The sequence below is a fragment of the Cloeon dipterum genome, chromosome 4 (assembly GCF_949628265.1).
Source record: "Cloeon dipterum chromosome 4, ieCloDipt1.1, whole genome shotgun sequence".
In the NCBI taxonomy this organism is placed as follows: domain Eukaryota; kingdom Metazoa; phylum Arthropoda; class Insecta; order Ephemeroptera; family Baetidae; genus Cloeon; species Cloeon dipterum.
Genome location: NC_088789.1, coordinates 25,740,075 through 25,766,466, shown reverse-complemented (window position 1 = coordinate 25,766,466; position 26,392 = coordinate 25,740,075). Strand labels below are relative to the sequence as shown.

General features: G+C 40.9%; 4 protein-coding genes across 8 annotated transcripts in view; 3 read left to right on the top strand and 1 right to left on the bottom strand.

The window, feature by feature from the left end:
* The window catches only part of LOC135941826 (MAP kinase-interacting serine/threonine-protein kinase 1-like), a 29,615-nt gene extending 26,403 nt beyond the window's left edge, over nt 1–3,212 (top strand). The window contains exons 9-10 of the mRNA XM_065487565.1: nt 1,073–1,678; nt 3,071–3,212. Coding sequence (XP_065343637.1) covers nt 1,073–1,645 — 573 coding nt within the window. The 3' untranslated portion in view covers nt 1,646–1,678; nt 3,071–3,212. The remainder of the gene's footprint in view (nt 1–1,072; nt 1,679–3,070) is intronic.
* LOC135941824 (trichohyalin-like) lies at nt 3,070–9,668 on the bottom strand. Of its 2 annotated transcripts, none has more exons than XM_065487561.1 (11): nt 9,450–9,668; nt 9,191–9,381; nt 9,080–9,133; nt 8,878–9,018; nt 8,770–8,820; nt 8,678–8,713; nt 8,394–8,486; nt 4,224–7,131; nt 4,009–4,161; nt 3,793–3,954; nt 3,070–3,733 (listed from the first exon to the last, which is right to left on the bottom strand). In XM_065487561.1, the coding sequence occupies exons 1-11, from the start codon at nt 9,526–9,528 to the stop codon at nt 3,645–3,647; spliced, it is 3,957 nt and encodes a 1,318-aa protein (XP_065343633.1). In that variant the 5' UTR covers nt 9,529–9,668; the 3' UTR covers nt 3,070–3,644. The 2 variants fall into 2 exon arrangements, with proteins under 2 accessions (XP_065343633.1, XP_065343634.1); XM_065487562.1 differs by having other exon boundaries at nt 8,884–9,018.
* A 156-nt stretch (nt 9,669–9,824) lies between these two features.
* Nucleotides 9,825–14,273, top strand: l(1)G0020 (RNA cytidine acetyltransferase l(1)G0020). Its single transcript, XM_065487563.1, has 14 exons — nt 9,825–10,033; nt 10,097–10,188; nt 10,255–10,426; nt 10,480–10,664; nt 10,722–11,137; nt 11,192–11,450; nt 11,743–12,021; nt 12,110–12,627; nt 12,813–12,957; nt 13,007–13,218; nt 13,272–13,444; nt 13,622–13,867; nt 13,930–14,069; nt 14,125–14,273. The coding sequence occupies exons 1-14, from the start codon at nt 9,926–9,928 to the stop codon at nt 14,222–14,224; spliced, it is 3,045 nt and encodes a 1,014-aa protein (XP_065343635.1). The 5' UTR covers nt 9,825–9,925; the 3' UTR covers nt 14,225–14,273.
* A 5,732-nt stretch (nt 14,274–20,005) lies between these two features.
* LOC135942384 (ETS-related transcription factor Elf-1-like) lies at nt 20,006–26,351 on the top strand. Of its 4 annotated transcripts, none has more exons than XM_065488475.1 (8): nt 20,006–20,281; nt 21,931–22,017; nt 22,207–22,324; nt 23,644–23,931; nt 24,097–24,315; nt 24,861–25,056; nt 25,155–25,296; nt 25,541–26,351. In XM_065488475.1, exons 1-7 carry the CDS (start codon nt 20,021–20,023, stop codon nt 25,279–25,281), a joined length of 1,296 nt encoding a protein of 431 aa, XP_065344547.1. In that variant the 5' UTR covers nt 20,006–20,020; the 3' UTR covers nt 25,282–25,296; nt 25,541–26,351. The 4 variants fall into 4 exon arrangements, with proteins under 4 accessions (XP_065344547.1, XP_065344549.1, XP_065344548.1 ...); XM_065488476.1 differs by lacking the exon at nt 20,006–20,281 and adding an exon at nt 20,365–20,833; XM_065488478.1 differs by lacking the exon at nt 20,006–20,281 and adding an exon at nt 20,958–21,760.
* Nucleotides 26,352–26,392: the final 41 nt, after the last annotated feature.

The following is a 26,392-nucleotide window of genomic DNA, read 5'->3' as shown; positions in this document are numbered from 1 at the left end:
AATTTTTGGTTAACTAAATTTAAAAATAAAAATTATAATTGAATACAATGTTATAAAAACAAAACAGGAACTTACAGGATTTTTGGACTATTTTAATTTAATTTTTACTCTTTTTACTGAAATTTAGCAGATCCCAATGTAATTTGTAAGACTCTCTTCGGCTGTGTTAAATTAAATTACGATTTAAAATAATTTCAATCTCCAAAAAAACGCCCTGGCAAAAGTTGTTTAAAAATTGCTGTAAGGGCTGTTAATTTTAGACAGTCAACTATTTTTTCTGAGCTTTCCCTAATTGGGAGACCATCAAATGAGCACGAATCATGAAATTTTAATATTTACTATATATGTTGAATATAATTAAAACCAGGCTACTATATACTTTGGCAATTATTTTTATCTCAATCATAGCTGCGCATATCCTGAAATTAATTTCTGCAAAAATTAAAGCGCTAAATCCTGACGTTTTTTTCCTTTAATAAATTGCTCACGAGTTTTTTTATTAATATTTGCTTATTGGCTAGAGAGCGAATTAAATCAGAGATAAGAGTTATCAGAAAAGTCACCGAACGCATTTCAAACCCCATGCCTCTCGGTTATCGCTCTTTATTCTCCAACCAATTATTTGGTGTCTTCTTGCAGCTAAAATAGTTGGTCTATCGATATATAATCGCGGAAACATATTAAAAATTGATTTAAATCGTTTTAAGTGTTTGCACTCGCTGTTAAAATCAACTTTTAATGCGTTTGTGCAATTATAAATCATTAAGACCATCTCTTTTGCTGCAAGTAGACACTAAAAAATTAATGGTTGCGGAATATGGTTTAAGAGATCTTCCGCCGTGGGGTTCTAATTGGCTAAAAAAGGCGTTCGGCAACTTTTTTAAGAGTGCTTAATTCTGTTTACAGTCTCTATGACATTCTTTTTCTTTAAAGACGTTAATTCTCACTTTTCAAATAGATAAATTTATTTCAAAAACTCCCTCGAATTTACCTGTCAAAGATTCTAAAGCAGTATAGTAAAAAAAGAGCCAAAAAACTGATCTCTGGCGTGCATTTGGGCCGCATCTTTCAGGACGCGCCGACCGCCGTGCACAGCCGCCTGATGGAAAGACTCGCCACGGAGCGGCGGGCGTCGGACAGCTGCTGCCTGTCTTCACGGCGCGTGTCCGGCCAGCACCTGCCGAGCCTCAACCTGGCCGACGAGATCAAACGGCTGTCGGACCGACTGTGCCGACTGATCGCGCACGATCTGGCCAACAACAACACCAGCCTGCCCAAGTTCCGGCTGTCCGAGGTGAGCCGCGACGTGCCCAGGGCCAAGCCGGACAGCCCGCTGCGCTCGCTGAGTTCGTCGTCCAGCCAGTCGGCGCCGTCGTCGCCGACGCGCCTCTCGCCGGAGCCGCATTCCACCGCCACCGACAACCGCAAGTGCATGCGCTGGGGACAGATCGAGATCGACATCGACTCGCACACCATCAGAAACATGCGCAACATCTTCGAATCGAGCAACACCTCAAGCAGATCCACCACCGTCGTCAGCAGCAGCAGCACCACCACCACCACCACGACCAGCTCAGAGTGCAAGAGTAGCAAAAAAGTGGTTGCCACCAGCCAAAAGCAGTCTGTGCCGCTCAAGTCGCTTTGATGCCGCACTTCACGAACTTTTTCCATAGTGGGGGTACATATTCGTTTTTGTTTTCAACCCTATAAATTTCCTTGTTTTATAATATCTGCATGAGGTCTTAAATATTTAAAATGCACAACCTGAGGGCCCCTTGAAGTTGATTCATATATCTTTGGATGCCACGTTTTAGTTTTAGGGAATTTTATTGAAATTTAGTGGACAAAATATCATAGTTGGAGGACAAAATTAGCATGGGCTCAAGCAAACTCAACGAGTTCTACGTCAGAAAGCAGGCTTTAATGGGAGATTTACGTAATAAAATTTGCTATCAACATCATATTCATTTTAACGGGTGATACAACCCTTTTGGAAAACTTTGAGACTTCAAGTATCTCATCTCCCTATGGTGCAAGTTCAAAATTAAGCTGTGTTTGGAGTTTGGATTCCTCTTGCCAAGCCTGATCGAACTAAAACCACATTATTTGAAGATTAAAGGTCTCTCTTGTTAATTTTTTTCATTAAAATTTTGGACTTAAATTCAGGATTATGGAATTTTGAAAATTTGGTTTAAAGTGGTCCTGTAACATAAGATTTGTAAACTTATGTGATAATTTCAGAGCGGATATTTTCGAGAAATGCCTCTTCAAAACTTGCAAAAAAACTTTTTTTTACTTTCGTGTCTCGCAAATATTAGCAACTCCAAATCTCAGGTTCTATTTATCAGAATTGCCAAAACTAACTACCGTTAGAGTCGTCCCAACCTTCCCTGGCCAGCTGAATCATTTAGGGAATGTTCGCCCTCAGCTCCTAAGCTGCTATAAATTTCAACCCCCTTGATAAAAAGGAAAAATTTAAAACGCTTGAATTTTTCATTCTTTTAACATTTTGTTGAGAAACAAACTGTTTTAATTTTGAAATAAGGGGAATTAGAATGAGTTCTGGGTAATTTAAAAAAATAAACCCAAAGGAAGCACATATTATGCTTTAAAAGTAGCTCATTTTTACAATTAAAATTGTAGCAAGGGTTTGAAATATGTGGAGGGTAAACTACAGATCTGAGGAGGTCGAGACGAGTCCAACGGTGGGTAGTTTTCGCAATTCTGATAGTTATAACCTGAAATTTTTAATTGGCAATGATTTTTTTTTCAAAATTGAATTAAAATTTATTGAATTTCTCTAAAACAAAATATAACACTCTGAATCTCTCACATCAGTTCTCACGTCATGTCACAAGACAACTTTTAAGCAAATTTTCAAAATTAAAAAACGCTTCAAATTCGATTTTAAAGCATTTTTCATGTTAAATCCACTTGTATTTTTTTTCTTTTTAGAAAAAGACAACAATTGAAATAAAATAATCCTCCTAGTGATCTCACTCGTCTAGTTGAAAAATGCCAAAATTATATTAAGTTTTGTCTAATTTTGCTCTTTGATTTCTGCTTGCAGCGCGCGCATGACCGCGTCCGAGGCCAATGAGCACGCGTTCCTGCGCAGCCCTGGCGCTGAGGGACCGCAGCTGAGCAAGCGCAAGCTGAAGCGCTACGTGATCAAGAAGCGGTGGGCCAAAGCGGTCAACATGATCGTCGCCCTGCAGCGAATGGGCGCCAAACTCGACCTGTGACTGTCAGGGTGCTCGACGGACTGTGTCAAAAGACAGGACTTCTTCCTCTTGATTACTCTTTCTCTCTCATTGAATTATTTTGTTCCATTAATCAACTGCTGCAGATTATTTCAATGTTTTGTCGCCAACGAGATAATTTTGCTTCTTGATTTTATTTGCGAAAGTTTATATTCCATATTGGACTTCTAAGGTGACTCGTAGGTGCAGTTTTTTCGTCTCTCTCAAACCCGAATCCTACTTCGTGATATTATTAATTTTTTTAATCGAGTAAGGCCTAAATGTATAAATGTACATAATCAATAAAAATGAATGATTACGAAAAGTTTGATTTTATTTTGTAAAACACAAAATGTGTTACTCTATCCGCAGAGTTGATACAGGAAATAAAATAGCTGGAACTCAAGAAAACTGCTGGTCGCCTTTGAAGCCTTTCGGGACAGCCACCCCTGAGGCCTTCAGCTTCACTTCGATCTTTTTTATTTTCTTGACTGAAATAGAATGACACATTTAGAATGTGTAAAGCCCTTCTGTTATAATCAAGACTTACTACTAACTTTGTTGACCTTCCCAATGCTGAGTGCTTTTATCCACTTCCTTGCCTCTTTAGAAGAGACAAAGCCTCTTTTCATTGTGTCTTCCAGAGGAACCAACCCAAAGTCGGTCGTTCCATTCACGTCCAGTGGAATATAGTCATCAGTAAGTTTCACCTCTGGAGAAAATTTATCTTTCATTGAAAAATCAACTCATAAAAATTAGTACATACTTTTCCTCTTCTCTGGTTTGGCTTCATCCTCGAGCTCTCTCTTTTTGAGCCCTCTCCTGATCTTCTTATTCTTCTTCTCAGCAGCTTCAGGGACATCATCCAGCTTCTCAAGGACACTTGTGGGCAGCATTTGAATGCCTGTCTCGGTAAAATCTTATAGAAACATCAATGATAAGAAATTTGATTAAATCTCATGAAAATTTAAATTGCTATACCTCCAGTTTCGTCATCATTTTCGCCTCGGTTTTGTGCTTTTGCGGATTTCTTCTCTCCCAAACCCTTCTTCTTAGCCGCCTTGTGCTTTTCTCTCAATTTCTTGTTCTTCCGCGCTTTGAGCGTCTCCTTCTTAGAGACATCAGTTGTTTCTACTTCAGCAGGTGCCACATTTTCATCTTCAACAGCTTCATCTTGCTCCACTTTTTTACTTTTCTTTTTCTTCTTCTTAGCAGGAGGCTCATTTGTGTCCACTTCTTCCTCCTGGATCATCTCAACTGCTTTAGTTATTTTGCTCTTCTTCTTTTTAGGGGCTTCAGCGCTGTGTCCATTTTCCATGATAGCAGCTGGTGCCTCTTCCTGCTCCGTGTTTTCATTCGTCAATTTCCTCGACTTCCTCTTCCTCTTTTTGGCCTTCTTGACGTTGTTTTCTACCTCTTTCTCATCTGCATTCTTAGTTGGAGTGGAAGATTCCTCGGTTTCAACCGGATTGGATTCTTCTTTTTGCTTGGCAGCTTCCCTCGCTAATTTCATTGCAGACCTGTCTCTCCATCTTATCCTTTTCCTCTTCTTTTTGGCCACTTTGTCTGCATCCGCTGTTTCTTTCTTGTCCTCCTCCTTCTCCTTGGTGTTTTCATTGTCCAAAGGCTGCACGACGACTTTCTTTTTCTCTTCCGCCTCCGTCTTTTCATTTTCCACAGGCTGGACGACGACCTTCTTCTTCTGCTTCCTCCGTTTCTTCTTCTTCTTCATCTCAATATTCACCTCTGAATCCTCTTTGGCATACACCTCAGCAGCAGACAGTTTTCTCTCCTTCTGCACTTCTTCTCCAGCAGGTTTCTTCTTCTTCGCCTCAACAACCACCTTTGAAGCCTCTTTGGCGTACACCTCAGCAGCAGACAGTTTTCTCTCCTCCCGCGCTTCTTCTCCAGCAGGTTTCTTCTTCTTCTTCGCCTCAGCAACCACCTCTGAAGCCTCTTTGGCATACACCTCAGCAGCAGACAGTTTTCTCTCCTTCTGCACTTCTTCTCCAGCAGGTTTCTTTTTCTTCTTCTTCGCCTCAGCAACCACCTCTGAAGCCTCTTTGGCATACACCTCAGCAGCAGACAGTTTTCTCTCCTTCTGAACTTCATCTCCAGCAGGCGCAATTTTCTTCTTCTTTTTCTTTTTCTTCTTCTTGTCCACCCCCTCTGTCGCAGGCACCTCATTATTGTCGATGAGGATTTGTTGTGAGGGTTCTGCCACCACTTCGGTACCTTCAGCTTCCTCTACAGGTTCAGCAGCTTTTTCCAATAGCTTATTGGCCTTCTGTTTCAGCTTCCTTTGCTGCTTTTTCAGCTGAATTTCCTTCTTCTCCTGGCGGATGTGTTCTTTTGCCTTGATTTCGTCCTTGATCATCTCCTGCACGATTTGTTTTGACGACTTGACGCTGACCTCTTCAGGAGCCTCGTCCGAGTCTTCACGGTCAGGCACATCTTGGTCATCAACTTCCATCTTCTCAGACTCTTGAGCCTCGACTTCGTCACCCTCAATTTTAGATTCTTCAGCTATGTTGAAGAAGTGTTCTGCCAGAGACTTCTTTATCGGGCTACAGACTTTCTTTGGAGACGCCTTCTTCACGGGAGACACCTTCACAGGAGAAACCTTCTTCACAGGAGACACCTTCTCCTCTGCTGGCTTTGAGGAATCCTGGATCTGCTCTTCCATTGCCTCTGTCGACTTTTTCTGCTCCTTCTTAGGACTTTCCTTTTTAGGAGACTCGTAAAGAGCTTCTTCTTCTTCTTTGTCATTTGTTGTGTTCTCCAAATCCGCCGAATCTTGAATTAGATCCGAGTTCTGATCTTCTGTGATGGACAGCTCCTGAATTGGGCTCCCCACAGACATTTTCTCCAGAGATGTCTTCCTCGGAGAGACTGTTTCTGATTTCGGACTCACATAGGGTCTAGTTTTTAGACTCTTACTGGCGCTTTGGAGTCGATCTTCTGACTCATTTGAAGGTTTCTCTTTCGTAGGAGTTTGTTCCTGAGAAATTTCAGCGTCATCAGGATTTGGAGCCTCATCCTGCTGCTCCACTTCAATTTCCATGACCTCTGTAGTTGACGTCTTCTCCTCTTTTCTGGGACTTCCCTTGACATTTTCCTTGGGAGACTTCTTCTCAGGGGATTTCTTCTTTGGAGAGCGCTGAGGCTTTTCATCCTCAGACTCTGAAGAATCCAAATTCACCTCCACTATCTTCTTTTTAGGACTCTCTTCAATCTTTTTCTTAGGGGACAGCTTTTTAGGGCTTTCTTGCTCCTGCCTTACGTCACAACCCATCAACGCTTCTAGAGATTTTTTAGGGCTCCCCTCAGGAGTTTTCTTGGCCTTCCTGGGCGATAACACACTTCGAGACAAATAATAACGTTCAGTTCTCTCCATGCATTCGGTCAAATCTGAGTAATCTCGAAATAGCGCTGACTCAAATCCATCTTCAGTAATACACAAAACCGGCTCTTTTGTGGGGCTCGCCTCAGGCCGCAGAGGTTCTACCTCCTCGACTTCTTGTTCCACTTCAATTTCTTTTGCTACAGACACCTTTCTGGGACTCTCCTTCATCTTTTTCTCAGGAGATACCTGGAGTTTTGCTTCTTCAAAACTTGATTCAGCTTCCTCAATCACTTCCATTGCTTCAGTCCCAAAATTTTTGGGTGCAGACGCATTCCTCAGAGACCTCCTAGGTTTCTCTTCCTCCTCATTCTCCTCACTCACTGATAACGCTTTCTTGGGAGATACCTTCTCTGTTTTAGACACATTCAATTTGCTGTGTCCATTTTCTTGGCAGTTGTCTGACAGGTCATCTGAACTTTCAGATAAGATGGAAGATATCCTCGTTCGCTTCACTGGAGAGGTTTCCAACTTTTCCTCCAACAGCTGAAACATAATATCAGGATGAAATAAATATATTGTCAATAATTTTGTAGTTAGATTATTTTAAAAAATCTCATTGGACTTTAGTAGAGCCAGGAATACACATTTTATATAAATAACTTGAATAACATTAATTGCATGAAAAAAATATTTCTTAACTAGTAGATAAAATTCTCATTGGTAATGAATAATAGTTTGTAATAAATCAAAAATAGAGAACCAGATAAAATTGCTCACCCCGAGTCCGGGTTCAATTAGTTTGTGTTAAATATACACGCGCTCAAAGCAACCTTGCTCACAGATTAACAAATCACAAGCATGCAACAACTCAAGTCTGAGCTTGCTCCGAGAGAATTAAGGGATGCACTCGTGTCTGCTCGACCGCTGCAGGGTAATTGCGTGTGACACCTGCTGCAGCGACGAGGGCGCAGCAAAGGTGACCAGCCGTGCAGGTACGTACTCTGCACGGCGGTCCCCATAATGCAAGCTTACAAATTTTAATTTTTAAGTAAAATAACTGTCCATGTACCATCCAATGTTTTGAAAAGGGGGGAAAGGGTAAAACTTATAAAAATAAGTTCAAAATGACCCCTAACTAGTGGTCTCGGCCAGTCACGCAAGCCACCGGTGGAAAAGAGTCTAAATTAAAATGTGCAGGAAAAAATGTCTTCTGGCTCTACGAACTGTTAAGCACTATTTAACTTCACGTTTAAAATATTGTTAGCCACGCCAGCCACCGGTGAAAATGGCGCACCGGGCAAAAAATATCGGTTTGGCCATCCCGCCAGCCACCTTCAGTTTAAAAATTGAGACCTCTACCTCTAACCCTTAAAACCCAAAAGGTAAGTTAAAATAATTGTAGAAGATACTGCATTTAGTATAAATTTATAGTGTTAAAAAATCCTGCTTTGAAGCAGGATCATCACTACTAGCCAGTGAAATCTGGGAGAAAATCATAAAATTTAGTCTAAATTACACAATGGATCGATTTGTCTAGTCAAGAAGATTCTCAGAGTCTGCATACCAAATTTCACAATGATTGGACGAAAATATCCATTTTTCTTTGATGGAAATCCGCTTGGAACGTCATACTAGATATTAACATTCTGTGATGATAGATAGTTGGTATTTTTCTTATCTGATTTCATAAAAGGCTACATTATGCATGGTGCAAAAATGCTAAAAATATACTTTTAATTCCGGTTGGTATGTGGGCGGGACTTCCTTGTAAGAATAGTTAGTTATCGTCAATCTATTAAACTCACCGTCATTTTCTCTAGCAAAACTTTTGGTTCCTCTGACAGCTTTTTGTCATCCCTCTTGCTGTCTTTGACATCTGCCTCAAAATCAGAGGCGGCCTGAAACAAGGAAAAATCCAACGTTAGGCGCTACATCCTCTCCAACATAATGATTTAATGTCTGCGAGCAGAGCAACTTTATAAGACCCGTCTCGATTTGCTCCAGAGAGCTCTGCGTAATAATGAAATCTGATTCTTTTGAATAACACGACACGGATCTTAGTTTACAGCAATGTCAAGTTCAAGCTTACCTCAGTGCCTTTGTTGCTGGAAGCACTTGATCTATCCTGAATGAGAAATAATGATGTCATGAATAGTTTTAAATTGGTCGAAATAGCCTTACCTCAGCCGAAAAGAAGTCATCAATGTCTGAGTTCTCCTTTTTGATAAATTTCTAAAATGAAAGAATTCCATAAGACAATACTTACAGACAAAACCAATTTTTATTTACCTTCACCTTTTGCTTCATCTTGAAATCTGTGGATTCATCTCCACTGGTATCTGAAGCACTCGACTCTTCTAAAATTTTATGAATATTTCCACGAACAAAAGATGCCTTTCTGAGGGATTTCCTCGGGCTTCGTGATGATGGCTGTAAGCATGGAATATATTGAGTAAATTCAAAGCGATCACAAAGCGTTGTTGTAAAAAACCTCGGACTTCTGAGAAGAGACATCTTCACCAAATTCAGAGTTTGAATCCTCGTCCTGAAATGATTTTCTCTGGTTAGAAACTCACAAATCTATTTTAAAGTAAGCCCGAACCTTTCCAGCTGTGGACCTTCTCGCAGAGTACCGCCTCGTCCGTTCAATTGTGTCTATCTTTTCGGACAGCATGTGGACAGGTTCTTCTATTTTCAACCTGGACCTGGTGGAGTAAGCAGGACTGGGAGGTGCCTGGTTTTCTGACATTATTTTCTTTACTGGAGTATGAACCACGTGAACAGCTATGTTTGCTGCGGGAGGAAAATGGGAATTTGATTATTAGATATAAAAAAAATGTTATATAATTTCAAAAACCCACGCTTGAAATCAGCATCAAGACTGCTTGAACTTCTTGCCGATCGTCGTGTCGACACTGGTTTTCTGGGGCTTCCACTCATTCTCACGAACCTAATAGTCGCAGTTTAAGAGGGTGGGAAAAACAAAAATTCATAAAATTTCACGATGTTCCATAAAGCGCGGCTACTTGACCGTTTAGATTCTAAACCACATGGCCGGAAGGTCCGCCAAGTTAAGCGCAAAATGTATCAACAAAAGCCGGTTAGAACCGGTTATAATTTAATTTTACCGGTTATTTTTCGCAACGAGATGCACCTTATCATGAAGAAATCAGCTGACCTGGAGCTCTTCTAACCGGTTATAGCGACGGCAGACGGTTAGCGGTAACACACACACGTGTTTTTGTTTTCGTTTCGAGTCGATCAATCTCTTATTAGTGTTTTGAGAAGGAAATTCATTCTAGAAGGTCGAAAATTCTATCGCCTCATCAGCCTGAATATGGTTCGCAAGAAAATCGACAACAGAATCCGACTATTAATTGAAAATGGAGTCAAACTCGGTCACAGGACAATGTTTGCCATTGTTGGAGACAAGGGACGAGATCAGGTGTGTATCATAATTAACAAAATAAAATTAAATTAGTCTTCATACGTAATGATTCGTCTTCAGGTGATCATTCTACATCACATGCTGTCCAAAGCGGCAATCAAAGCGAGACCCAATGTGTTGTGGTGCTACAAAAAAGAGCTTGGATTCAGCAGGTTTGTGTTTTTGCTTATAGACAAAAATTGAAAAAAATCCATATTTTTACTGGAAAATTTCTATAGCAATCGAAAGAAAAGGATGAAACAGCTTCAAAAGAAAATAAAAGCGGGGAAACTGGATGTCAATGAAGATGACCCTTTCGAGCTGTTCATTTCGTCCACTGAAATTAGATATTGCTACTACAAGGACACTCACAAAATTCTCGGCCAAACATTCGGCATGTGCATTCTTCAGGTATGAGGATTGATTTACGCGTGCATACGCTTTAATAAATGATGATTACGCAGGATTTTGAAGCCATGACTCCGAACCTCCTAGCAAGAACGGTTGAAACAGTCGAAGGAGGAGGACTGGTGATTCTTCTCTTGAAATCTGTGGACTCTCTGAAGCAGCTGTACACCATGAGCATGGACGTCCACGAGAGATTCAGAACAGAAGCGCATCAAAATATTGTCGGACGCTTTAATGAAAGGCAATTTTTCCCTAATCGCACTTACTGCTCATTTAACTAATATCGTCTACCTCTCAGATTTCTCCTGTCTCTCTCCTCAAACTCGAGATGTCTGGTCGTCGATGACCAGTTGAGTGTCCTTCCTTTGTCTTCACACGTCCTCAACCTGGAGCCAGTGGGAGAGGTTGGCATTCCTGAGGGGGAAACAGAGCTGCTTGGCCTGAAAGAGAGTCTGCAAGACACGCAGCCAGTGGGCGCGCTGGCCAACATCTGCCAAACTCTGGACCAAGCCAGGGCCCTCCTCAAGTTTATCGAGGCTATTTCAGAAAAGTCGCTGCGCTCGACTGTCTCTCTAACTGCGGCCAGAGGAAGAGGAAAATCTGCTGCTCTCGGACTGGCCATCGCAGGCGCCATCGGTTTTGGCTATTCCAATATTTTTGTCACGAGTCCCAGTCCTGAAAACTTGAAGACTTTGTTCGAGTTCGTTTTTAAAGGTAATGATTTGTCTTATAAAATGTTTAAATAATGAATACAATTTTTCTCACCAGGTCTGGATGCGTTGGAGTACCAGGAGCATTTGGACTATGACCTGGTGCAGTCTTCCAATCCAGAATTCAACAAGGCTGTGGTGCGAGTGAACATTTTCAGGGACCACAGACAAACCATTCAGTACATTCACCCCACTGACGCCCAAAAACTGGGACAAGCGGAGCTGTTGGTCATTGATGAGGCTGCTGCAATTCCTCTGCCTTACGTCAAGAGTTTGTTGGGCCCTTACTTGGTTTTCCTCTCTTCCACAATCAATGGGTGAGTAAATACACAAATCTAACTTTTTACAAAGTGTAATTATTAAATAGGAAGGAAAATCGATCTTAATATGGAATGAGAAAATGTTTCTATGAATGCAGAGAGAATAAAATAATGCTGTTAATTTAAAATCAGCACTCTTGATATTATTCTCTTACATAAATTTTTACTATGGTGTCTATAAAATCTTGCAGACCTTGTAGAAAATCATTTTCTTGTCCTTAAAATCTTGAAAATGGTGTTATCTACCAATCATTCAATTTCTGATTTTGGAATTTCTGTATTTATTTAGATATGAAGGAACAGGCCGATCTCTGTCCTTGAAACTGTTGAAGCAGCTCAGGGTTCAGACCTGTTCTATTGGCGAGAACTCCAACAAGCAAAAATCTAGTTCAGCTACCACAAACCGGGCGTTGCATGAAGTCGTGCTGAATGAGTCCATCCGTTACAAGCCTGGCGATGTAGTGGAGAAGTGGCTGACTGATCTGCTTTGCCTGGACGTGACCTCTGTGACACCTGTCTTGTCTGGCTGCCCTCCACCTGACAGCTGCGAGCTCTACTACATCAACAGGTTAGCATTCATAAAAATTGATAAGAAAGAGTTTCCTTGTAAGCTTTGTTATGTTTTTTTATTTTTAATTATATCTTATTCTACACAGAGACACTCTGTTCTGCTACCACAAAGCGTCTGAAGCGTTCCTGCACAGAATCATGGCATTGTATGTAGCCTCGCACTACAAAAACACGCCAAATGACCTTCAGCTGATGTCGGACGCGCCTGCTCACCACCTCTTCTGCCTGTTGGGCCCTGTGGACCCCAACCAGACGTCACTTCCTGAGGTCCTGGTGGTAGTTCAAGTATGCCTCGAGGGAAATCTGTCCAAGGAGACCGTCGCCAGCGGAATGCAAAGAGGCAAGAAGGCTTCTGGAGATCTGATTCCTTGGAATATTGCGGACCAGTTCAAGGACCAGGACTTCCCCTGCCTCAGCGGTGCCAGGATCGTGCGTATCGCCACCAATCCCGAATACCAGGGAATGGGTTATGGCTCAAGGGCGATTGAGATTCTCAAGCAGTACTACAGCCTTCAAATCCCAGCCATTGACGAAAAGAGCCGGCCGGCGGAGGCCATCGTCTCGGTGGATTCAGAGAGCGTTGGACTGCTTGATGAAGTCATTGGTGAGTTGATTATTTTATTCAGAAAAATAAAGTCTCCTGATAGTCTTGTTTGAATGACCAATTTTTCCAAGGTTGGACTGTCAATAATTGAAATATAAAAATGTCATTCCCTTTGTAGATTTCATTTTCCTATTTCCTGCAACTGGTCTAGTTACAATATCATAAACAAACATTTTCTTCGACAGAGCCGCGCAAGAGCCATCCTCCTTTGATGCTAAAGCTGAGTGAGCGCCCTGCTGAGAAACTGGACTACATCGGAGTGTCCTTTGGTTTAACACAGGAACTCCTTAAGTTCTGGAAAAAGTCGCATTTCGTGCCTGTCTACATCAGGTAAAGTCTCTCATTCCCTTCTCGAAACATCCTTGAACTGAATTAACAGGCAAACTGCTAATGAATTGACTGGAGAGCATTCGTGCATCATGCTGAGCGTGCTGGACGACCAAAATGGAAGGGAGACCACTTGGCTGAGAGAGTTCTGGGTAGATTTCAGGCGCCGCTTCATCTCGCTCCTTGGCTACCAGTTCAGAACGTTCTCACCCTCTTTCGCCCTGAGCGTCTTGCAGAACAAAATGTGGAAAGACGATTATAGACGTGAGTGAAAATGATTAAAATGTATACATTGATTGACGTTTTAATTTCAACAGAAATGTCGGCTGCTGAACTGGACGTTCACTTCACCCAGTACGACCTGCAGAGACTGGAAAAGTACTGCAACAACCTGGTCGATTACCACCTCATCATGGACCTGATGCCAACCCTTGCAAAGCTACACTTTCAGAAGCACTTGGGCGACACGCACATTTCGGCTGTGCAAGCGGTAATAATTTTTTCTAAGAGACCTCTAAATTAATTATGTAAACACATTATTATCAGCATGAGTTTCATATTTCTTTGATTATGTTCAATTATACAAGATAATTTAACTACCATCCTTTTCCCCAGCAAAATTAAATTTAAAATAAACCCAAATATCTTTTTTTTCCCTATATCACAGGCGATCCTGTTGGGCGTTGGCCTGCAGCACAGAACCATCAATGAAATTTCTGAGGAGCTGGATGTCATGCCTTCTCAGTTGCTTGGTCTGTTTAACCGCACCATTAGGAAAGCCCTCGCCCACCTCAGGGGAATTGTGGAGAAGTCGACTGAAGCCCAGCTTGTGCCCATTCCCAAGAGTAATGGTTCGACCCAGCTTCGTCCAACTGAGCAAACTCTTGAACAGGAACTGGATGAAGTTGCTAAGGTAATATTATTGTTTTTCAGCGCAGGTAGATGTCTCATGCTTGTGTTTTTGTTAATTATCAGGATCTCAAAGCCAAGCAGAAGATAGAGCTTGAGCTTTTAAAGAAGGAGAACTTGGCCCAGTACGCTATCAAAGGATCGGAGGACGATTGGAGCAAAATTCTTTCTAGTAACTCCACCAAAAGCATGATTTCAATTAAAAGGTAAAAAGGTTAATAAGTTAATTCCTTGCTATCACTAAAACAATGCAAATTTCAGTGGACTGAAGCGTGCTGTTGAAGAATCTAAAAACACACTTCTCGACAAAGCGGCTGAGTTGCCACAGAAAAAGAAAAAGAAGAAATCTGTCAAAAAATAATTTTTATTTTAGCTAATAAAGTTACGCCAAAAAGGAGTATGTTTAAAAACCTCTTGTGTCTGATTTTACTCGAAATAATTCCGCTGACTTTTGTTAACTAACAGGAATGTGGATTTTTAACAGTTCCAGCTCTATTTTCTGTTATCTCGGATTTTCATTGACGTACAACACTTAAGAATAGGCTCATATCTAATCATTTAAATTGCTAATTCTACTCTGTCGCAAAATTATAGGGATGCTGGTTAAGTAGCATTTTTGTAAAGTCCAACAATAAAGTGGAATATCTATCTTCAGGGAAATTGGATAGGTAAATTAATATTATCTTGCAAGATTTAAATGAACATTAAAACAACTCCATCAAATTTTGATAAATATCATGGTATACATCCGATTTTAAATTTTTGGGATAAATTAATTCAAATTAATTATGTCTATAACATAAATATCCCATCTAAAAGTATATTGAGTCTATTCAAATTGGTGCTTTACCAGATCGTGCGTGAAGTTGTGGGAATTTGCGCCTTGAATGAATGGAAATTTCCACTAACATCTTGGGAATTTTTCTAATTTAAAAATAGTTATAATCATACTCAAATATAATAAATTGTAGGGCATAGTGACTCATTGTCAGCATAATGTAGGTACTTATCAAATAAAAAATATGTTTGCTCTGATATGTCTCCCGCGTCTGGTCATCTGCTTAGGATGATTCACGAGTCAAACAATTTGAACAGCCAGAAATTAGCAAAGCTGCACAAGCATCTTTCGCATTGTGTTCATTTTGCACATTGCTTCCGTTCCGCCGAATTCTTTTTCCCAGGCGGGAGAGAATACAATCGACTCATCTCTGGTCACCTTTTGTTTTTTTCTCGCACACTTTCCTCAACCCGTTAAAAATAAGATAAAGCCGCGCACCTGTTGCGCAAAAAAATAATAATGGCATGCCACACACGTGCGGTGGCGGCAGACGGCGGCAAAGCGAGCGCCGAAGCGCCACGCGAGGGTTGCCACTTGCCAGCTAGACAAATTATCAAATATTATTAATTTTTTTTTGTCATGTTATTAGTCTTCATAATATATTTTTGGCATTTTATAAAACTATAATATCTGGAAATAAAATCTATTAATTGAGTTTTTTGGATTTAATTAAATGCTCTTTAAATCTTACGGTCATTTGTCTACCCTCCATTTGGATTAATATCAGTATTTTTTTCATTTTCTTTCAAATTTTTAAATTAAAATTTATTAGCAGAATAAAACAGAGATTTTAGCAATTTTATAGGATTTGGTAACCATAGCTGTTTTTGCGCAGGAGGTCTCTGAATGCTGCGAGAACAATGCAATTATTCAGACACGAGCACCTTGCACCTGCAACAATTATTAGGGGGCAGCAGGTGCGGTCGGCGGTGCGTGTCCAGATTCCGACGACTTTTAGCTCGATCTCTCGCTTGTTGCTCTCAGGTGATACCGACCGCGCGCGGCTACCGCGAGAGGCATGAGAGATCTATCTGTGCGCTTCTCGCTTCTCGAACAATGACGCAATCAGTGACGTGTCTATGTGAGCGGTGTGAGTCACGGCCAATTTTACAGTCGAGAAAGCAGACGGAGAACACTGACGCCTAATGACGTCACAAATGGAGCCCACCGGATTCATTTTTTTTTTCATTCGCCGCGTCCCCGATTTCGGGTCAAGGCGCCCGGGAAGCATTGTCAATACTAAATAAAGGCTGCAGTTTCACCCACGGAATTTCGGATTTCGTGGACAAGTCGATAATGGCCGTGTTTGCGTGTTTTCCACTCTGCGATCGAACTGACTGAGTAAAATACAAACAGAATTAATGCGGCTGGCCTTGGCGGCGGCTCTCCTTGGAAGCCTACCGCGCAGATGAACACACCGCCGCCCCAGGAACACACTGATATATTTTTTAGCTGCTGAAATGGGTGCATACAGCTCCACTTGATTTTGTTTTGCTGAGAAAGGAAAAAACACGAAATTCCTGTATCAATGTGATGTACAACTGAAACACGTGACAAAATATCGATTGGATAAGCATGCACGCAGGAAAATTATTATATAAGAGCTTTACAGGCGGACAGTTAGGAAAATTTTGCTTTTTTGACTGTAGCAAGTAGTTCTTTGTGAAATGTAGCAACAAGTTCATCTCTAAATGCGCAATAATAAAATTAGGACCAAGGAATAATTAAATTTCAGATTTTGCCGAAATAATCGCAAAATTAACGATTTTTTCGCTTCATTTCTCATCGCGATCTATCAAATAATGATTTAAATAAGTATTAGCATGAAAACGTGTTTGGGCCGATTTCCTTTCAAAAATTTGAACATAATTTTTTAGCTTTTTCCTCATTTTAAGTTATTATTTCAAGTACTGGTAAAGAGAATTTTTACACAAAATTTCTTTATAGCTTTCCAGCAACAGTTTTCAATTTTACAAAGATAGCAACTCGCCGCAGCAACAGTGTTGCGTTTTATTGAAAGCAGAAATCTGCGCCACCGTAAGGACAAGGTCGCAAAGTCTGTGGCTTTGTTTTGTTATCTTTCAAGTAGTGCAGCAGGAGCTTATTGTGGTTTTATAGCCCCGGGGTCTTTTAAATTTCAGCTCGAAATTTACAATATTTCAACCATACTCTCAACTTTCGAATTATATTTCATGTAATTCTAAGAATTGATAGCAGGTTTAATGGCACTCTCATAAAATATTCGTTTATCTGAAATGCAGTTGCTTTAGAGGAAAAATGTGTAAGGGAGAAACATAATTTACGTGGCATTAGGTTACGTGGTTAACCCACATCGAAATGTTTTTTAGTAGTGAATTTAAAATGCATAAATGAAGGAAAAGGTGGCTGAAATGTGTTTCCTCTGTGGTTAAGAATTGAATTCAGCAAAAAGGTCAAATTCAAGGCATAAATTCTATTTTTGAAGTTTTCTTTTTCAAATGAACGTTGCCGATGCGACAGCAAAATATCATTTTTCCTGAACTGATGCAGATTAAAACCTCCTCAAAATTTGACAGTTAATACAGTGTTCACGCCGAAGATTTTGACTTAATTTTGAGTTGATATTAACGACATTTACCATGTTAAAGGTTGTTAGTTGAATGATCAGGGGATTCCTGGTTATTTTGATGTGAAAATTCCACGAAAAAATCAGTCAAAGTGTAAATATTCTGATGAATAAATTGTAAAAATATAGATCGGTCTTAAGAGGTTATTTGCTATTATTAAATTTTAAATCTGCGTGTATACGGAAAGTTCTTAAATTCAATTTGAACCTGATTTCAGATCACAAAAAAATCTTACTTTTTTAACTGAAACTGGAAAATTTGCGTTTACGGTTTGTTGAATTTCACATACTAATTTATTTTTTTTCTCTTTGAGTGGCCAGAAACAAAATACAAAAGTTTTAAACCCAAACCAAAACCCTTGATGCCTTCCTCTGCCCGTAAAATTACCCACAGCTCGAAAAATAAAGCAACTAAAAACAAATTAATTTGCTGTTATTCTGATAAGAGAGTGTTTCAGGCGATTTAATTATTCAAGGGATATCCTCTTTAGCAAATAAATAGACACAGGCGCTTCCTTTCCGCCCTGCGCATTTGCGAGACTATACAAATATACGCAAAATATTAATGAGCCTGCTCAAGTGCGTCACCTTAGTGCGCGACTTTCCCAAAAGGGTGGCTAATTACACCCCATGAATAAAACAAAGGAAATGCGCATGTTTGACTTTCATGGAAAACGAAAGCTTTGACTATGCACGACTGTTTCCTATATTTCTAAAAATACCCTATAAGCTGAGAGATATCCAAATTTTCAAGTTTTTGTATTGTTACCTCTACGATAGACTTTTTAGGTAAAAATATTTGATCCACACCTGATTTTTTTCAGGAAAGGGATGATGGTTTAAAATTTGAAAATAATTCTTGTATATAAGTACTCGACAATATAAATTTTCATATGAAATATGGTGGCAGTAATGAAGAGGAAATTAAAAATTTTGACCGCAACGAGGATAAAAGGGCAAAATTTTATTTTGTTAATGTCGCGTCTGATCAAAATTAAAATAGCTTTTATAGGAAAAGGAACAGAGTGTGAGTTGGTCGTATAATTTAACAGCCAAAATTCACTTGAATTTGTTCTTTTTTATACATTAAACTGGTATATTATACGGTCAATTCGAGCAGGCAATAAATAACGCAGGCCGATAAACACACATGTGGTCAATTGACAAGTTTTTTTCTCTCTGGAGGCAAAGATAAAAGTTGTGCTCTAGGAGCAACGAAATCTGCTGCCGCGGCCGGCGTTTTTCTGGTGCATATGCTTTTCATATCAAAGTCACGATAAAATGTCTTGCTTCCTGTACGCCCTGCTTCAAATCAGCAAAAGAAATAATCGTGCGCTACACGTTGATAAGTTAACAGATTAAAAAAAAAACACCCAACAACAAAATGTAAAAATAAATATATAAAGAAAAGAGGAAAATGCAACTCGGTTTTAGGGTTAGTACCAAAATAATTTATGAATCCAAGATGCAAGCGTGATATCTGAAATGTTACAAGGACAATTTAAATTTTGAAATAATTAAAATAAATATTGGATCCAGATTTCTGAATTATTTTAATTAGATCTTTAACCAGTTTTCTCATGGAAATTTGGAAAATGGCTGTATCACAGATAAGAGTAAATTTATTGGACCGAAAAGGAAGAGGTTTGAATTTATATACAGCCAAAAGAGCAGAACAGATTGAATATTTTTACAAATTTTTAAGAATTATGTAACAGATTTAAAATAAAACTGGCCTACAGCTGGTCTAGACTTAATTTTGCAGGGCCATTATTTTTAATTGCCAATAAAAGAATCCAGAAAAATCATTATTGTTACAAGTAGTAGAGCTTTACAGGCCAACAATCAAGAACTTTTTGCATTGTTGACCATAGAAAGCAGTTATTGAGTTTGATCGTTTATGAAATTTAGCAACAGTTTATCTCTACAATTTTCAATTTTGAAATTAGGACTGAGGAACTGTTAAATTTCAGATTATCTCGTAAAATTAAATGGTTTCGTCAATGATTTTTCACAGCTTGATTTTGATTCTTCTCGTTAACGATCTACACAATGGTGTGCGAATTTTGAGGAACAAAAGCAAATCCCTAAATTGTGATATACATCGTGATTTTCAATAAGGACGCAATTTTGTCGCACACGGCTTGTTAGCATGCAAACCTTTTTAGATAGTTTATCAGAAAAAAGTAAAAAAGATTTTCTGTAAAGCCATTTGAAAGGTCGTGAAAAATTTGTATTAATAAACAGGTTCCTGGATTACTTAAAATATCTGTCTCTCGTTAATTCCCAACCGCATTTAAAAATACGCTTACGCGGTTCAGTAAACGGAATAAAAACAAAAACAAAACCAGCTGAATGCTTAATATCCTTTGTTTTTCCGCAATCGCGGTTCATTGGCTCATCGCGTTCTTCGATTTGCAGAAGGGGCCGTGCAATTCTGCGAAAAGTCAGCCGAAAAACGCAACGCCCGAATCGTACGACGTATGTGATGCTGCTGGCCTGCTGAATATGGTGAGTCACCACCTGTAGCCGCGTGCTGGAATAAGAGATTGGATCCAGCGACGTGTTTTCATTCGGAGGTAAACAGAGAAGAGAGCACCAAGCTTCTCAGAATTCGAGCCTGTCTGCTGCGATTGGTCGTGACGTCAACGGCTGCGGCCAATCAGCGCGCGGTGCCTTCGGTAATTCCAATCCGCGGCAACCAAAGCCGGCACATGGCCCCAGCCTTACGTAAAAGCACGGAGCGCGCCGCGAACAGGCACTATAGACTCATGCCGCCCGTCGAGTGTACTTCGCTTATCAACAACGGTGCCGGGGCACCACCTCTGCAGGCCATTTCGCCGCTCGAGGACCACTACATGCCCTTCTTCGGTGCCAACCCTTTGGAGTACTCCTCAGCCCCGTTCTACATCGGCAGGCAATCGGAGGTGCTCCTTTCCAGCACCATGCCGCCGGAATCCCCAATTCAACATCATGTAAGTACCAAAATTCGCAAAATCCTACTTTGTTGTGGTGACTCAATAAGCGCGCTCAAAGTTCTTTCAACCCTTTTGTCATTAAAATCTATTTGGACGCTTACTGAGTCATGACTGTTATCATTTTTGGCCAGTGAGACGTGTGAGTGTGAGTTCGCGAAATCGCGAGGTCGGGTCAGCAATCGGCGCTGAAAAAATACTATTATCTCATCGTTTTCCTCGCCGCGCAGACAGCAGACACGAGTTTTCCTCATTAACCTCGCGGTTTACATTTTACAAATTGGGTGCACCGCAAAAATGAGGCTGATAATTTTATCGCGGCGTGTCGTATCTTTATGTTATTTTCGCACCGCCGCCGTGGATGAGGAAAAGGGTAGACAAATAATATATCGCGTCACGTCGGCGCCCTGGCCAGCATTATGCCGCACGCACCTTGGGGGCGCGCATTTGCTGGCACTCTGGCAGACGAGCTCAGCCTCTGCGATGCTCAGGTCTGTGGAGCTGCCACCTCGCTTTTCCCACTGGACCGGATGGAATTACAACAACAATGCGGTAAATAGCAAATAGAGTCACAGCTGTTCTGTCCATTATTGTTTTGATTTTTAATGATTTGAATATATGACGGGTTAAATTAATTATATAAATATTTAATCGTTATATAACCTTTTTGTTTAAAATTTTTTAATTTCATTCTACTTATTTATTATTGTTTTTAAAATTTTCCGGCTTTGAAATTGCGCGTTTGGATGAGGTCAGCTCGCGGTTGGAGCCAATAATTGCGTCGCCAGATAATTAGCATCTACGCACACGGGCGAGATAATCAGGGCCCTGCCTGCTTGCTGCCTGCCGTTCACCTTTCATTCTTTACAAGGTGCACACACATACACACACACTCGGATCGGGCGAAATGCGGTTCGAGGCGGCAGTCTCGGCTACGTCATCAGTTCGTGGAATCGTACCGCGGCGCTGGCCAATCAGAACGCGGCGCTATTTGCAATACTTTCCTCGTTGAGTCAGTGAGGTAGTAGGGCAATATAGATTTTGTACGTAGCGGCCGGTTGCCATGGTGACGCGGCTGAACGGCGCCTCCGATTGGTCGAGCAGCTCGCTGGAAAGTCCCGGCAGATATGAAATTTACAGCCCTGACTTTCCTCCTCGGATGACGGATGAGTGGGATAGCGCGCCGCTGCACACGTTTATCCTCGCGCATTTTTACCTGATTCTCCGGGACACATGATTGGCAACATGCAGGCAGGTAGGAAGGCCCCGCCGCGGAGCCCGCTCGTCCTCCTAGTCAGTCCTGGCTGCTGACACGCACGCGAATTTTCCGCGCCTTCTTTTCCTGTCATTTTACATTAATATACACGCACGTGCTGCAACACGCTTCCTTGTCATCGACATTACGCAATCTGCATGTTGGCTAGAAAAATCGTCTTCGACCGTCCCGGACCCGTTACCCCCATTTTCGGATCCATGGAGGTAATAAAATTCCCGCTGGAAATTTTTATAATTATTTTTTTTCATATATTATCATGCATATCGTTTGGTCTGACTCACACGAACGTGTCGCGCAACGTTGGCTAATTTTGCTGCCTCGCCGCAACACCACTGCCACCTCGACTCACGCACGAAATCATGCTCTGTTCCAGAATTTGAATATGAACTACGGTTCTGACTCGTTCCCGTTCTCATTTGACCAGAACTACCAGACTTCAAACGACGACTTTCACCCAATTGTGAGTATAGCGCTATATAAAAGAGCAATAAGCGTGCTGCTGGGGGTATTCTCGGAACTCTTTTTATATTGCCCCTCTTGCATGCATATATATTTAATGTGTGACGAGGAAACCGCAGTGGCGCCTCTCTCATTATTTTGTTTCGCGAAAATCTCGACTGTTTTACGAAGAAGGCTGTGCCTCTTTCAGAGCTTCGAGTCGCAGACCTCGAGCATTTTCAAGAGTTCATGTGACGTGCTTGCTGAGGGTAAAGACATGGCCATGCAATCCACCGCCAACTCCAAGCTCATCCCTATTTCGTCCCTTGGTGAGTAAAAACGCTTTTTTCGCCCGAATTATTATCATTTAGGGTCCGAAAAACTGTCACTTCTTATCGTGCTCCTGCGCCGGAAATGCCTCACATGCCAGGCGCAACAACTGTTTTGGGCGCTCGTTTCCGTTGAGTGTGCGAGAATGGCCTTTTTGAAATTTTTTCTTCAAGGTTTAAGGAATAGAAAGAACAAAATTGCACAAAAAAAGGAAATTTAATAAGTTAATTATGTTTTCCTCGGCTCAATTTCTAGGAGAAGCTGTTTAAAATGTTGATTTAAACTTACCAGGAAATTATACAGTCCGCAAATAAATTGGATATGGCCAAAATAAAGCTGGATTTTAAAATAAACCACAATATAATCCGTTCGATTTTTTTAGAGCATAATTTTAAAATAATCACCAACTAAACCAAAAAGTATAAAAATCGAACATCATTCGCTGATTGTGAATTATGTCGTTTTTTTATGTGAAATCCGCCCACTGTCGTTTGAGATATCTTAAAACTTTGACGCAGGGTTGCATTTGCTTACCACCCGGTTTTTTCACCACTGGTTTTGAACGGTTTTTACCGCTTAATTTAAACCAATTTCTTGCGCAAGAATTGCAAGAAATGAATTTATTCCATTTTTCTTCTGTGAAAATCTAAAATTTCGGTCAGAGTGCTCAAAATTTCCTCCATTGTGCGGATATTTCCTTTTAAATTGCCATTTTGCTGCCTCAATTTCTCCAAAAATTCATCTCTGACAATTTTTCAAGTTGAGGTTAGAAACTAATAATAATTCGAAAATGATTGTAAAAACGTTGCCTGCAAGAAACTGGTAAAAATTAAAAAAAAAACATTTTATACCACTGCACTGCATTTTTTTTAAATGTGTTTTTTTGCAATTCTGCTTTGACATTAGGTGTGGATTTAGCGAAGTATAAATAACGGGAGCTTTATCGTTTTCTTTTTCCAAACACTATCGAATTTGACCATTTTTTTTCGGTGCGTTTTCCCTTGGTATTCTGGTCTTGCAGAACGTTTTTGTTCGTTAAGGAAAATTTAGAGTAAATTCAGGCTTGAAAGTGCCGCAAATGGACTATTTAAATCAAACACTACAACTTTAGATACTAGGCTTTGATGCGCTATTTATATTAATTAATTCATGCAAAATTTCCTTGTTTGAACTATAATATTGGCGTGAATTTGTACAAATATTCACGGTACGAGAAATCAAATTGTGATGTTCGAGGAAAACTGTGCAAAACTAATGTATTACCAGCACCACTTTCCTCCTAATAAATCTGACCGTTTTCTCTCCCGCTGTTGCGCAGAGCTGGATGCGGCCGAGTACGACAAGAAGCCACTGGCGAACAGTCTGTGGACCAGGGAAAACATCTTAAATTGGTTCGCCTCGTACGGCATTGAAAGGTCGCGCGTCGAGGAGCTCAACTTTACCTCGGTGGACGACTTGTACCGCATGATGACCAACGACATCGACCTCTACGCCAGCAAACTCGGCGTCAGCTCATTGGATCTGCAGAAAGCGTGCGACGATCTTTACGGCTACAACCCTCACTCTTCGAGCTTCAGGCAGGACGCCGGCCACGTGTTTCCCGCTGGTGAGTGCTTTTTCGCTCTCGTTTTTCCTCATCCAACAGCCAACGAGGAAAATCTTGTCTCGCACGCACGTTATCTATCTGCGTGATTCATTCTCCGCGCGCGATGAATGAAGCTAATCGGTGAATGGAGGTGTCAATTTGGGTTTGTTTGCTTTCGGATTCCAGGTAATCACGAGATGATGCACGAGGTGAAGCAGGAAAGCAGCTCGCAATTGGACTATCCGTGGGAGCAACAACAGAGTTACTACAAGGAGGAAGACCTCTCCACCGACGGCGAAGCCGAAGAATTCGAGAAGCAGGAAAAACCACAGGTCCAGCAGGCGCCGCGACGCACCGGCAAGAGGGGCCGCCCTCCCAGCATCCTTACCAAGGCCAAGCGCAGAGGTGTGTGTCTATTACTAATTGATTGTCATTATCGATTCGCGGTATTACAACAGCGTATGTGTGCAGGAAAGAGAATTGCTTTAATATAAAGCATATAGTGAATAGGGTATCGGAAAAGAGGGGGCTGGGGGTTTCCCCGCCGTATATAGCTTCTCGGAATTCCCGCCTTATGTGAAATGGGCTGAAAGACTTGGGAATTTCAGACAATTTCAATTCTATCCAGAAATTTGTGCCAATTAATTAATCCTAAAAATGAAATAATTTAGAACAAAATTCGAAATTTAGTTTTTGGGAAACTTACAGATAAACATAATATATCCTTGTAAATCCTACAATTTTGTTCGCTAAATTTTGTTTTACACTGAAAAATAATTTACCTTTCGTTTAAAATCTACTTATGCAAGGCAAAATTATTTCAAGTCTTCTGCAAACTGAATTCTGCTGACAAAACGTTTTGACTCATCTGAAAGAACATTCTCCCTCAAATATGAACTAGAAATTTTGTCACCAACTGGAATTATAATATCCCAATTTTGTGATTTCAGAAAAGTCGCACGGCAAGCTGTGGGAGTTCATCCGCGATCTGCTCAAGGACCCGAAATACTGTCCCAGCCTCATCTGCTGGGAGAACCACGACGACGGCGTCTTCCGCTTTGTTAGCAGCGAAAAAGTGGCCAAGTTGTGGGGCGACAAGCGGAAAAACACCAACATGACCTACGAGAAGCTGAGCCGAGCGATGAGGTGAGCGTCTTAAAGAAATAAACTCAACCGCAAAAAATAACCTCTTTGCATGTCGTGACAACCAATAACCTCACCCAAACACCTGCATGTTTGTCCAGGACCTACTACACCCGTGAAATCCTTGTCCCTGTACCCAAAAATGGTCGGTACCCAAAGAAGTTAGTCTACAAATTTGGCCCGAACTCGCATGGCTGGCGAAGCCACGAAATTTTGACTTCGTATTGACCGTAATTTATAAGCGTAAGGATGCAGTCGCTTCAACTTTGGCTTCTGTATATCCTGGCTGCTTTGTAAATAGAACGACCTCCCAGGGTTAGTCACCTCAGGTTTTTTGAAAACATTTTTTTTACCACATAAGGCTTTGACCTCTAATAATAATTTTCAAAAAATCTCGGTCACTCGCAACCCTGGATTTTTCATTCCTTGGCCACGAATTTTCTCTGAGTAGAGCTCGGTTTTAATTTTGCACCATTTCTTGTTTCAGGTATTACTACAAAAGCCAAATCCTCCTACCAGTAACACACAGAAGATTAGTCTACAAATTCGGGCCCAACGCCGTCAACTGGCGGTGTGAAAACCCCAACTTCGCACGCTTGTCCTGAAGCAAGCGTCGCGAAGACACCCGACTCTCAATTGATCTCTCGACGAGACGCGACTGAACCAAATCGAGAATGCTCATTTAGAATATCAAACGTTTGGCCCAGCCGAACGGAGTCCCAAAGTTTTTTGCTCGTTTCCCTTTGGGGAAACGTGGCGGCCCTCCCACGGTGAAGATTGTTGTTCTTCCTGCTGGTCTCTGCGGAGTTGCTGTTCAGGATGTATTTGTTGCTCTCTTCTGGAATGTCACACACTATACTTCCTCATCGCTCCTTGTAAATTTGCTTTGCATCATTAATTTATGAATTTTTTAAGTGTTATTTCTTAGATGTTTCCCTATCTCTCATCCTTATTGTTGAGACTTTATGTTCCTCATGTTCTTAAAGACACGATCAATGTTATTCATCGTTCTCAAACTTTTGATAGATGTTTGAGCCACTTTTTTCTGGCCGCTTTTATTCATCGAACACATTCCACTGGAATTGATCATGCAACGTTATGTTTTCAATCGAATCAAAAGCATCAGAGCATACAGCTTGGCATTTTGTGCTGGAGTATTTTAACTGTTACACACTAAGAATGAGGGACGCACAGCGTGTCGATGACCCCCTCCACCAAAGGCTCATTGTATTTCAAGGAATGCAAGAGTTTCTTGTATTTTTCGATTATTCATGTAATAAAAATGTAGTTAAGTGGAATTGCCCAATTTTCATTGCTAATTTACCCCAGACGAAACACT

Excerpts from the sequence above, each read along its gene's own strand:
- LOC135941824 (XM_065487561.1), bottom strand. The coding sequence starts at position 9,528 with ATGAGTGGAAGCCCCAGAAAACCAGTGTCGACACGACGATCGGCAAGA. Across the intron at positions 9,134-9,190 it reads GAAGGTCCACAGCTGGAAAG|GACGAGGATTCAAACTCTGA; the intron begins GTTCGGGCTTAC and ends AAATCATTTCAG. Across the intron at positions 4,162-4,223 it reads AAATGATGACGAAACTGGAG|ATTTTACCGAGACAGGCATT; the intron begins GTATAGCAATTT and ends TGTTTCTATAAG.
- LOC135942384 (XM_065488475.1), top strand. The coding sequence starts at position 20,021 with ATGGCCCCAGCCTTACGTAAAAGCACGGAGCGCGCCGCGAACAGGCAC. Across the intron at positions 22,325-23,643 it reads CATCCCTATTTCGTCCCTTG|AGCTGGATGCGGCCGAGTAC; the intron begins GTGAGTAAAAAC and ends GCTGTTGCGCAG. Across the intron at positions 25,057-25,154 it reads AAGCTGAGCCGAGCGATGAG|GACCTACTACACCCGTGAAA; the intron begins GTGAGCGTCTTA and ends ATGTTTGTCCAG.